The sequence below is a fragment of the Macrobrachium nipponense genome, chromosome 45, assembly GCF_015104395.2.
Source record: "Macrobrachium nipponense isolate FS-2020 chromosome 45, ASM1510439v2, whole genome shotgun sequence".
Classification (NCBI taxonomy): Eukaryota; Metazoa; Arthropoda; class Malacostraca; order Decapoda; family Palaemonidae; genus Macrobrachium; species Macrobrachium nipponense.
This window is the reverse complement of record NC_061105.1, coordinates 50,551,146-50,565,057: the sequence shown is the minus strand read 5'-3', so window position 1 is coordinate 50,565,057 and position 13,912 is coordinate 50,551,146. Positions and strand designations below refer to the sequence as shown.

The following is a 13,912-nucleotide window of genomic DNA, read 5'->3' as shown; positions in this document are numbered from 1 at the left end:
TTCATGTGAAATACAACAAAAAAATACTCATGATTGTAGCTTTTATCAGTTTTGAAATATTTTCATATAAATAACGATAAGTGCAAAAATTTCAACCTTCGGTCAACTTTGACTCTACAGAAATGGTCGAGAAACGCAATTGTAAGCTAAAATTCTTATATTATAGTAATATTCAATCATTTGCCTTCATTTTGCAACAAATTGGACGTCTCTAGCACAATATTTCGATTTATGGTGAATTTATGAAAAAACTTTTTCCTCACGTTCGTGCGATAACTCTTCCGATAAATTTTTTCGTGCGATTGTCCTAATGTTTGCACCCTTTTAAATTTGCCGTTACATAAAGTTTTATATATGGAAATGTGCGCAATTTCATGCACAATACAACAAAAAACAGCCCATGGTTGTAGCTTTTATCATTTTCGAAATATTTTCATATAAATAACGTTAAGTGCAAAAATTTCAACTTTCGGTCAACTTTGACTCTACCGAAATGGTCGAAAAACGCAATTGTAAGCTAAAACTCTTATATTCTAGTAATATTCAATCATTTACCTTCATTTTGCAACGACTTGGAAGTCTCTAGCACAATATTTTGATTTATGGTGAATTTATGAAAAAAAAAAAATTTCCTTACGTTCGCGCGGTAACTCTTCCGAAAAAATCAGAATTTTTTTGTGCGATTGTCGAAATGTTTGCACCATTTAAAATTAGCTGTTACATAAAGTTTTATATATGAAAATGTGCGCAATTTCATGTAGAATACAACTAAAAATGATTGAAGGTTGTAGCTTTTCTCTTTTTTCGAAATATTTGCATATAAATCACGATAAATAGAAAAAAACCACGTTCTGTCAAATTTGACTCTACCGAAATAGTTGAAAAACGCAATTGTAAGCTAAAAATCTTACAGCCTAGTAATATTCCGTCATTTTTCTTCATTTTGAAACAAATTTGAAGTCTCTAAAACAATATTGTGATTTATGGTGAAGTTTTGAAAAATATATTTACCTTCACTCCGCGCGCCGATTCACGGCCGCAAGTCTCCGAAATACGTACATCGCATTATCCTAATATTTGCTCCTTTTCATATTAGCCTTTTTATAGTTTCATATATCAAAATGTGCGCAAATTCATGAAGAATACAATAAAAAATAATTGAAGGTTGTGGCTTTTTCCATCTCCGAAATATGTGCATATAAAAAATATATATATAAAAATTTCGACATTTGGTCAAATTTAACTCGTCCGAAATGGTCGAAATCTGCAATTCTAATCTAAAACTCTTACAGTATCGTAATATTAAATCATTTGTCTTAATTTTGAAACAAATTGGAAGTCTCTAGAACAATATTTAGAATTACGGTGAATTTTTGAAAATAACATTTTTTTACGTCCGCGCGTTACGAATTCGTACATCATTTTGTGATAATATTTTTCCAGTGTTGCTTTTATTGTTTTACTATGTATTATATATCAAAAGGATTGCAATTTAGTGTACAATACAACGAAAAAAAATTAACTCGTTAGCTTTGACCGTTTTTTGCACAGCGTGATTTGAATACAATTATCTATGAATTTTTTTTTTTTCACTACCATATATCACATTATTTACATATGATAATGATATTATTTTTCATTTCTGATGATTGCATTCTAGATTTCAGGCAATGAGAAAAAAATGGGCCAAAAATGAACTCTTAATCTTCAAAACTAAGCGCGCTGTGATTTTTTGAAAAAATTATTTTTTCCGCTTCGGCGCTCACTCCAAACCGGCGCCGGCATACAGGAGAGGTTTTGATTTTTAGGGCTTCGGCGTAAGAGGGTTAAGAAAGCCTATTCCATTCCTTTCAAGGAAAGAACCCCACCCTTTCCAAGGCACCCATCGCCTTTGAGTGTGTTCGATGTGTTATCCTTATCACTAAAGGTTGGGGATGAAGGAAACACCAAAATACTAAAAGTAGGTTCTTAATGTCTAATGAAGTACACAAAATCACAGAGGTGCAAAACAATGTGCAAGCAAGGAAAACAGAGCAGCGTACATGACATATGAGAATGAGATACATTAAATACATAGGGAGGTATATAAATGAATACGAAAGTTAAAGATTGCAATACATATTATACAGAAATGTTCATTTATCGTACTGAATGTTTCTTTCAATTACCTACAGCCTTGACAGCTTACTCTGCAGGGTCATAGAGTTTTTTGGCTCTTGCTCAAGAAGTGGAATCGATGATTTGGAAAGGGGCAGTAGAGAAGATGGTGGATCAATCATCGGAGTGCTTTTACACCAGGCTCTTCGTAGTAGTCAAATCATCAGGGGGATGGAGACTCGTTTTAGACATCAGAGCTCTTAATATTTATGTAGTCAAGATCAAGTTCAACATGGAAAAAAATTGCTCAGTATTAGAGTCTCTCCATCAGGGCAACTGGATGGTGTCCCTGGGTACGTAGGATGCATACTTCCACATCCCAATCCATCCAGACTCTTGGAAGTGCCAGCGATTTGTTTTTCGAAATAAGATCTTCCAGTTTCGGGAGTTGTTTTGTCTCTCGATGGCCCCTCTGGTCTTCACTTGGATTTTAGCACCTCTGGGGAAATGGTTACACCTTAAGAATCGATGCGTCCCTCTACCAGGAAGACTGGCTTCTCTGCTCTTCTTCGGAGAGGACCCTTTCCTTTATGCAGGAATTGGGCCTTCTGATTAATTACCAGAAGTGTCAAATGATTCCTTCTCAGAGTATTCTCCATTTGGGATTAACTCTGAATGCTCCAGCATTTTGGGGGTTTCTCTCCCCAAAGGTGACAGAGTCATGCATCCTGATAGTTCAGGAATTCCTTGCCCAATCGTTCTGCTCAGGGATTCAATGGTTGAGTCTTTTAGGCACTCTGGCCTCTGTGAAATAATTTGTAAAGTTGGGCAAACTCCAAATGAAGACCCCTCAATTCTTCCTGAAAGTAAACTGGTGCAGGAAGATACAACCAGACTTGACAGCATTCCTGATTATGTCGGAGATCGAAGATATCAGTCGGTGGCATTCAAGAGAAGATTACAGGAAGGACTATCTCTCCACCCCCTGCACCCCAACTTAGAGTTATATTCTGACACCTCAGACATAGGTTGGGGAGCCTTGTTGGGGAGTTAGACAGAATAGAAATCCCACCACATCAATGTAAGGGGACTTTTAGCCATTCACCTGGGCCTTCATTCATTCTCTTACCTGGTATCAGGACAGGTGATAGACATTTACACAGACAACTCCACAGTGTTGTCTTACGTCTGGAAACAGGGAGCCACCCACTTCTTCACCCTATACAAGACAGCGAAGGATCTTCCCCTTTGTGTGGAGAGGAATAAAGTGTCTCCCATTCCTTGATTTGTGCAAGGGAAACTAAACGTACTGGCGGATTAATTGAGCTGTGGCCATCAAGTTCTCCCTTCAGGGTGGACTCTCAATGCCAGAGTATGCCCCGACCTTTGGTGGCTATGGGGCAAAGAACCACTGTCTTCCTCTGCTCTGCTTCCCAGTCCCAGACCTTCTTGTGTGCTGAAGGACTGGTTGGGGCTGTTTGCTTACACCTTTCCCTACTTCCGCATGATCAGAGATGTGATCAACAAGGTCAACTCTCATCAAAATGTTTCCCTGACACTGATTGCTCCATTCTGGCCAAGGAAGGAATCGTTTCTGGACCTTCTGTGTCTTCTAGTAGACTATCTGAAACTGATTCCACAAAAGAAGTCTCTTCTCAAACAACCTCACTTCCTCAGGTACCATCAAGGATTGTCCGCTCTGGCCCTGACAGGCTTCAGACTGTCAGCAGCCTCGTTATAGCTTTTTGCAACAAGCTCTGGAAGCTAGCACAATTTGCAGTAGAGCTCCTTTATCAAGCTCTACTACTGTAAACAGTTTAACTTCTCTTCTTCTGAAACCTCTGTGAGTAAGATGGCAGAATTTTTCCTTTACTGAGGAACATCAGGAAGCTGTCACCCTCTACTATTAACTTCTATAGAGCTATGTTAAGCTCTGTTTTTAAACATGAGGTTTAGACCTATCTACCAATAGTAATCTTTCAGATCTTATTAAGTCTTTTGAGACCTACAAATGGGGAACTAGCATATTATCTGGAATTTGGATGTAGTTTTAAAGTGGCTGTCTAGTTATGCATTTGAACCTCTACAATCGACCTCATTGAAGAACCTTACCAAGAAGACACAATTCTTGGTAGCATTGGCTTCAGTTAAATATGTCAGTAAACTCCAGTCTATAGTCAAGAGAGTAGGCTTTGCTCAAGGAGACGCTGTCTGTGCCTTGTCGCTGGGCTCGCCAAGAATGAGATCGGTTCTAATCCTTGTCTTCATTCCTTTGTCCTCAAGAATCTCATAGATATTCTTTGGCTGGAAGAGGAGGAGAGATTTTTCTGCCCTGGAAGGGCACTGAAATACTATCTTCAGTGAGGAACCCATCTCATCCACTCTCGAAAAATGCCTCCTCTCTTTTCCTGAGGAGTATGGTTATAGAGGCCCATTCACAAGCTAAAGACAAGTACTTTCCACCCCTTGTGGACAGGTAACATACTTATATGTTTACCTATAGCTTTGAGGCAAAGTCTGGGTAGCATACATATATGTTCAAGATTTGGAGCCCCACAGCTTGAACAAATTTCGCGGGAAAAATGTTCATAGTTCCATTTATCACCATTGGCAACTCTTGAGATCACTATAAGAGTCGGAGGGAGCTGAGAGACCTTCAGTCTTGCTTGAGGCGGTAAGGGGGAATATTGCCAAAACTCCCCCATTAAAGGATGTGCTGTAAATATTTTACAATAAATATGCTAAGAATTTGTTCCCAGTTTTATTTCTTATCTTTTATGATATTGTCTGAGCTGTAATTTTAATTTGAAAAATTGAAATGAAAAAGTTATTAGAAAGAACACTTTATAACTTTGTAAAATTAGCATATTTTTATGACTGTCTTAGGGAAAAGAGGCCCGCAAGGAATGGGAAATATTCACTTTCAATTTTTTCTTATACCATTTGACTATACATATTGTAACGTGCATACAAGAGATGCACGTTGAGCCCTCAGTCATAATAAATCTAAGTAAAATAAGTACAATATTCTTCTCACTTCTAGTCAAAGTGAGACCACACAAGATGGCGTACAGAAGCCGCATCTGCCCACTCCTATCCATATTAACAATTCAGATTTGCCTACTTTGCTCCTCCCACCCAAAACTTCTGCCTCTCGTACTGCTAAATTACCTCCGTTGTCCTATTTTTCCACACCTGGTGTTGTCCTGCAAATTTCTTTTCAGACCAACCCAAAAAGAAGCCGGCGCCAAGATGTGAAAACAAGAGACAAAAGAGAGAGAGGGACAGAGCAGAAAAGTTTCTCCAATTGTCATTCACTTAGCAGATGTAGTTCTGAACAGACGGGTCACAGAGACCTCCTTGTCACTATCTGGGGGTCAAGACGTTCTCCCCCCCTGAGCTCCTTTCCCCTGTGCAGGCGCTCTGCTCAAAACACGATTTGTCACAAACCAGGTACGTTTGGATTTGAAATTTGCTCGATGCACCATTCTTTTATTTCCTTAATTACTGTCTGCTCTCATATATATATAACTCAAATCCCCCTTGCATCCCTTTCAGAGAAGAAGTGAAGTGAGGAAATACTTGTGACTTGTAACTAGAAGTAGTCATTTATATTGCTAACTCATAACAGTGTTAAGTGACTTACATTCTCTGCCTTACGCAAAATCCCAATTATATTAACCCTTAAACGCCGACTGGACGTATTTTACGTCGACATTTTTTGTCTCTCGGGTGCCGACTGGACGTATTTTACGTCGACATACAAAAGTTTTTTTAAAAATTCGCGGAAAAATACTTTTAGGCCTATCAGCCGAAAACTCTTGAATCACGCACCTTGGGGGATGCTGGGAGTTCACGGATCAAGGTGTTGTTTTGTTTACAATCGTTACGCAGGCGCGCAAGCGCCAATTTCTTTCTTGCCGCACTATAAAGTATCTGTGACACATCTCGGAAATTATTTCGTCACTTTGACATAATTTTTTTACCATTTTAAATTAGCCGTTACATGGAGTATTATATATGAAAATGTGCGCATTTTTATGTAGAATACAACTAAAAAATACTCATGATTATAGCTTTTATCAGTTTTGAGATATTTTCATGTAAATAACGATAAGTGCCAAAATTTCAACCTTCGGTCAACTTTGACTCTACCGAAATGGTCGAAAAACGCAATTGTAAGCTAAAACTCTTATATTTTAGTAATATTCAATCATTTAACTTAATTTTGCAACTAATTGGAAGTCTCTAGCACAATATTTCGATTTATGGTGAATTTATGAAAAACTTTTTCCTTACGTCCGCGCGGTAACTCTTCCGAAAATAATCATACATGCGATTGTGGTAATGTTTGCACCATTTTAAATTAGCCGTTACATAAAGTTTTATATATGAAAATGTGCGCAATTTCATGCACAATACAACTAAAAACAACCCATGGTTGTAGCTTTTATCAATTTAGAAATATTTTCATATAAAAAATGATAAGTGACAAATTTTCAACCTTCGGTCAATTTTGACTCTACCGAAATGGTCGAAAAACGCAATTGTAAGCTAAAACGCTTATATTCTAGTAATATTCAAGCATTTACCTTCATTTTGCAACAAATTGGAAGTCTCTAGCACAATATTTCGATTTATGGTGAATTTATGAAAAAAATAACATTTTCTTTACGTCCGCGCGGTAACTCTTCCGAAAAAATCATACGTGCGATTGTGGTAATGTTTGCACCATTTTAAATTAGCCGTTACATAACGTTTTATATATGAAAATGTGCGCAATTTCATGTATAATACAACAAAAATAGTTGAAGGTTGTAGCTTTTCTCATTTTCGAAATATTTGCATATAAATCACGATAAATAGAAAAAAAACCACGTTCGGTCAAATTTGACGCTACCGAAATGGTCGAAAAACGCAATTGTAAGATAAAACTCTTACAGTCTAGTAATATTCAGTCATTTATCTTCATCGTGAAACAAATTCGAAGTCTCTAGCACAATATTTAAATTTATGGTGAATTTAAAAAAAAAAAACTTTCCTTCCCTCCGCGCGCGGATTCTCCGCCAAAAATCTCCGAAATGCGTAAGTCCCATTCTCGGAATATTTTCTCCGTTTCATATTAGGCATTTCATAGAGTTTTATATATGAAAATGTGCGCAATTTCATGTAGAATAAAACGAAAAATATTTGAAAGTTGTAGCTTTTCTTATTTCCGAAATAATTGCATATAAAAAAATATATATATAAAAAATTCGACATTCGGTCAACTTTAACTCGTCAGATATGGTCGAAAACTGCATTTGTAAGCTAATATTCTTACAGTATAGTAATATTCAATCATTTGTCTTCATTTTGAAAGAAATTGGAAGTCTCTAGGACAATATTTAGATTTATGGTGAATTTTTGAAAAAAATATGTGCTTACGTCCGCGCGTTACGAATTCATGCATTATTTTGTGATAATATTTTCTCTGTGTTGCTTTTATCGTTTTACAATTTGTTATATACCAAAATGATCGCAATTTAGTGTACATTACAACGAAAAAAAAGTAACTTGTTACCTTTAACCGTTTTGCGCACAGCGCGAATTGAATACAATTATATTTGAAATTTCGTTTTTGTGCTATCATATATCGCATTATTTATATATGATAATGATAATTCTTTTCATTTCTGATGGTTGCATACTAAACTTCAGGCAATGACAAAAAAAGGAGCCAAAAATGAACTCTTAATCTTCAAAACTAAGCGCGCTATGATTTTTTGAAAAAAATATTTTTTCCGCTCCCGCGCTCACTCTGAAACGTCTCCGGCACACGGGAGACATTTTTTTTTTACCGCTTCGGCATTTAAGGGTTGATCGCGTTTTTCGATCAAGAATTAAAGTGCATCCTTAATTTGCAGAGTTAGGCGACGCAAGAAGTTGTGTACCACTTCTCACGCGTTCCAGGTGCCAGTGTCAGTCACCTATCCCGAATCCCAAAGCATCAAGAATGAATAGCTGCTGATAATATTTTTTTGTATGATTTGCCATAACTGTACAAGAGTCTCATTTCTGTAAAAGCCAGGTTCTTCATAAAAGGGATTTATATTTTTCTGGGGTTTCACAGTGGCACTAATTGCTTTGTAAATTAATATAACCTCAGTGCCACGGAGCTAGTGCCTTTAGCTCCTGTATACTTACTTCTGATCTACATAATAATAATCTTAGTTAAGTGTAACTTTGCATTTTTTCAGTAAATCCATCAGTTTTAACACGTTTTTCCCCCTTTCTCTCTATTACTTGCATAGCCCCTATTCTTGTCAGATGTTAATTTTAGAGTAAATGATAAACTTCACACAGCCACTCACGTAATAATATCTTCCTCTTTCCATTGATGAGTTTTTTTAGTTTTTCTTTTAAATTGGCTGTCCTTAAATTTAGCCCAGTCATGGGTGCATGCATTAGCTTATATCATCCCGGACTGTGAGGGTTAAAGTAAAGACTCACGAGGTTTGATCGGTTGCCACTTCACTTGCGTTTTGACATAATATGTTGCTGTCTGCAGTTCTCCAAGCGACAACTGGAGGTTCAAGTTGATTTTTGCTACACATTATTTGAAAGACGTCAAGGTCGTGTTCGAGAATTGTACTGCTCTTGGTCCTTTATCCATAGCTGACATGGTGTTGGCAGAGGTAGCATAGGGGTTGTCTGCCCCACTTTTTCTCTTCTCCTTGAATTAAGGTTGTTGAGTCGAAAGGAAAGTCTGGAGGTACACTGTACCGGGAGTACCCTCCAGTTTTTTAATGGTGGGTTGGTGGTATTTTATGTTTGGTGTAGCTGACAATGTCGTGTTCTTTAATCTGGTCTTTGCCCAGGGCAAGGCCATTATTATTTGCTTCTCTGATATGTCATCGGTAAACCTCCATGACTTCAAAGTTTCCCCACTGAAGTAGGGGCGAGCCTAGGCTCTACAGCCATGCCCTCTACAGTGTAAGATGAGCACCGACCAGGCAGTACTCACCTGCAATAGCTCTCTTACCAGGTAAGCTACAACAAGCATGGTATTAATACCAACGTTTTGTCTTTTCAAAAGTCATTTTCTGTTATACTTACCAAGTAAATACATAATCAGAGCCCTCCCTCCCTCCCTCCCTCCCCACAGATGGACTTCGGGGCTCAAACGAATTGGAGTCTTACGCAAGCAATGGCAGCGCCATCACAAAATTGTAATTTTGGTTTGCATGGTAGGAAGCTTACAACTATGTAATTGCTTAGTAAGTATAAAATAAAACATTATTTCATCACAAAAAATAACATTTTTAGTTGAAAAACACACATTTTGTATAGCATGATATTATATTGAATTTCTCGTTCTGATTTTGGTATGAATGGTGCTATCCAGAACATGTATTTCTCATATTATTTATTTTTATTTCAGAGTCTTCCAAACAGGAACATTTCAAGGGATCCTAACAAGGATTGAGTATTGAAAATGGAGCATCCTGTGGAAATGCCATTAATCAAAGAAGAGATGGAGAATTTGGAGGAGGATCTTCCTGAAAACACACTTGAAGGCTCTTTATTTGTGGATCCCTTCTTAGAAGTCAAGGCAGAACCAGAATTTTTTGACCATAGTGAATTTAATGTGAACTGTTCATCCCAGTCTATTGAGTACGAGGACAACTCTCCAAGCTGTGATGATGAAAGCAGAAGGAAGATCTGTATTGCTGAAGAAAATAGATGTTTGGATAGAACTGAAATATTTTCAAAGAGAAGCAACACAGGTGGGAAGCAAATAACATGTGCTGAATGCCAAAAGACATTTTCACAGATGTGCAAACTGAAATCCCACATGAGAACTCATACGGGAGAGAAACCTTATAGTTGCACTATATGTCAAAGAAGTTTTTTTGATGCAAGTGCTCTCACAAGACACACAAGAATTCATACAGGAGAGAAACCTTATACTTGCTCTGTATGTCAAAGAAGTTTTTCTCAATCAAGTGATCTCAAAACACACATGAGAACTCATACAGGAGAGAAACCATATACTTGCTCTGTATGTCAAAGAAGTTTTTCTAAATCAAGTCATTTCAAAACTCACATGAGAATTCATACAGACGAGAAACCATATACTTGCTCTGTATGTCAAAGAAGCCTTTCTAATCGAAGTCATCTCAAAACACACATGAGAACTCATACCGGAGAAAAACCATTCACTTGCTCTATATGTCAAAACAGTTTTTCTGATTCAAGTCATCTCACAAAACACATGAGAACTCATACAGGAGAGAAACCATATACTTGCTCTATATGTCAAAGAAGTTTTTCTGATTCAAGTCATCTCACAAAACACATGAGAACTCATACGGGTGAGAAACCATATACTTGCTCTATATGTCAAAGAAGTTTTTCTGAATCAAGTCATCTCACAAAACACATGAGAACTCATACGGGAGAGAAGCCATATACTTGTTCTACATGTCAAAGAAGTTTTTCTCAGCAAAATGCTCTCAAAACACACATGAGAACTCATACAGGAGAGAAACCATATACTTGCTCTATATGTCAAAGAAGTTTTTCTTGTCATAGTAATCTCACAAATCACATGAGAACTCATACGGGAGAGAAACCATATACTTGCTCTACATGTCAAAGAAGTTTTTCTCAGCAAAATGCTCTCAAAACACACATGAGAACTCATACAGGAGAGAAACCATATACTTGCTCTATATGTCAAAGAAGTTTTTCTCGTCAAGGTTATCTCAAAATACACATAAGAACTCATACAGGATAGAAAACTTGCTCTGTATGTAGAAGACATTTTTCTGCTTCAAGTCATCTAAAAACCACACGAGAATTCACACTACTAGACAGAAACTGTATATTTGATCTTTGTCTAAGTAGTTTTCTATTTTTGAAACTCACAACATACACATTGGAAATCAATGTGGAGAGAAGACATTCTCCAATCCTAATGTCATAAATGTTAGACATTTTCAAATACTAATAGATACTCATGAAAATTCATGATATTTCGAGGTCAGTGAAATGTGCCGAATGCCAAAAAGTTTTTGAAATTCCGCTGCTCTTTAAAACATTATGAGAACCCATAGGGGAAATAAAAAGATTGATATTTTCGTAAAACATCAATGAAAATTAGGTGCAGTTTTATTTGATTACATTTTTATATGTTCTTGGTTTTAATATTCTACAAAGAATGTGATACAGCATTAGTAAATCGTAGTGCTTTGTTTTAGCCAATTAGACTTAGTTGACTGACTATATTACTGTAGTAGTCTGTTGTAATCCAACCAGTCAGAAGTGTTGAGTCAGGACTTGCTTTGTAAATGACGAAAGTACTGTTACTGTATTCTATGTAATGTATTTCGTTACCAGTTCTTTCTAAAGATCCACCTTAAAACTATCTACTCCTATATAGTGGAGGAGCTATAACCTATTGAACAGTAAAACAAACTCAAAACCGAACTATGTGTATAACCATAAATAACAAATATATTAATATAAAAATGGGTACCACCATAATTACATAATCACCTGAAAATTAAAGGATCACACACCTTACAAGCAATAAACACAACCCCTTAGCTAACAAATGCATCGACAGGGAAGGTGTGAATACACAAACATACTATGATGAAAAATTATCTCAAATGAACGACAGGAAAGAATACTGAGAGAAAGAATCCTTAAACCTGGCTAAATACAATAATTCCTTACACACAACAACAAACCAAAAATACACACTTTTGTCATCATAATTAAATGATGCAGACTGTCGATCCAATAATTTAGTATGTTGACACTTCAGACCAGCTATGAAGTAATCCTATAACCCTACAGGTCATACACATGTATGGTCAATCATTCCTGGGCTGACGGATGCCAGCAAACATCCACCAACAAATATTTATCATGAGGATAATAGAAAAATATTAATGGTGGCTTACACTTCTTCGCTGCTGAATTGTCGATTGACGACCTGAAGAGTACATTAGACCAGCGAGGGAAAGGCAGTGCAACACCATGCAAACTAATTAAATCTTATCTTACGACCACTGAGGAAAAGACACCTTAGTGGTACGACTCAGTGAAGATCACAAAGTTTCTCTCCCCTCAAATGGGAGTTAATAAAGTTGCAGATACTGCCAATAAATGCCTAAAATGTCCAAGAACCCTTCTGCCACATACAGATTAAAAGTCCTTTGGATGCCCTGACATCGAAGAAAACTCACATTGCCTACCGGTAACCATTGGACACACCAACACCAGCTTGCAAATATGAAAACAGAAGAAAATAAATACAAACCAGGGAGAGTCCAAAAATAGTTAAGAGCGAACCATCTCTTAACAAGGTGATTAAATAATATAGTGTAACCCAAATTGAACAAAAGTCAGAAGAAACTACAAATTACATCAATATCTGACAACAAAACCAAAAGCAAAGAAAAATGAATTGTGTTAACATTCAACAAAAACACAAAACTGAATTACATTACTTGCCTTGTGAATGACTCAAGTACTGCAAAACTGTATTATGATGTAAGCTAATCAGTCAGAAGTATGAACCAGGACTTGCTTTGTAAATGAATAAAATACTGTATTCTGTTTTAAGCTAACCAGTCATAAGTGATGAGACAGGACTTGCTCTGTAAATTACTAAAGATTCAGGACTTTCTTTGTAAATGATTAAAGTACAGTAATACAGTATTCTGTTGTAAGCTAACAGGTCAGAAGTGTTGAGCTAGGACTTGACTTTGTTAATGAATAAAGTGCTGTTTTACTGTATTTTGTTTTAAGTTAACCAGTCAGAAGTATTGAGCCAGGACTTTCTTGTGAAAGGACTCAAGTACTTTAAGACTGTGTTCTGTTTTAAGTTAACCAGTTGGAAGTGTTAAGACAGGACTTTCTTTGTAAATGACTGAAGTACTGTAATATTTGGTTTTAAGCAAGTCAGTTAGAAGTGATGACCAGGGACTTGCATTGTAAATGACTAAAGTACTGTATTACTGAATTCTGTTTTAAGTTAATGAGTCAGAGGCGACAAGCCAGGACTAACCTTGTAAAAATGTCTAAAGCACTGTACATATGCCTTTAGTATTCTGTTTTAAGCCAGCCAGTCAGAAGTGTTGCTCTAGGATGATATTTATTTTCAAATATCACTGCAAATTTAGTCTCTCCTCTTTGCTCTGTTTGAGTGACCTCAGTAGTCTCACCAGCCATTCAGCCCACTTTTGAACATTTTCATCATCTAGTGATATCGACATAGATAACTACAACGACACTGACTGTAGTAATATTGGTTCTAAAGTTAGTGTGCATATAACAGTTAACACATATACACCCATTCAACCAATTAATAATTATATATATATATATATATATATATATATATATCTATATATATATATATATATATATATATATATATATATATATATATATATATACGTATATATATATATAATATATAATATATATAATATATATAGTATAATATATATATATATATATATATATATATTATAACATATATAATAATATATTATATATATAGATATATATTCATATATATATAATATATTTCTATTTTAAAGGTGTTTCTTGAATAGCCAAGAAATAATATCGTCATGAACAAATTTGAAATTGTCTCAGAAAATACTGCACGAAGCATTCCAAAACTAAAAAGTGGTTTTTGAAAAAGTTTGCTTTCCAAAACATTCTTTTTGAGTAAGTATCAGTTTTTAAAAGTATCTTATTTTTATTTTTGATTATTAATCATCAACACAAGACAATTGCAAAAATCTAT

The 13,912-nt window shown here is 36.0% G+C and overlaps 1 protein-coding gene across 1 annotated transcript; it reads left to right on the top strand.

Moving 5' to 3' along the window:
• The first annotated feature begins 396 nt into the window (after positions 1-396).
• LOC135214506 (zinc finger protein 501-like) lies at positions 397-13,455 on the top strand. The gene is made up of 2 exons (XM_064248875.1): positions 397-5,550; positions 9,521-13,455. Exon 2 carries the CDS (start codon positions 9,575-9,577, stop codon positions 10,877-10,879), a length of 1,305 nt encoding a protein of 434 aa, XP_064104945.1. The 5' UTR covers positions 397-5,550; positions 9,521-9,574; the 3' UTR covers positions 10,880-13,455.
• Positions 13,456-13,912: the final 457 nt, after the last annotated feature.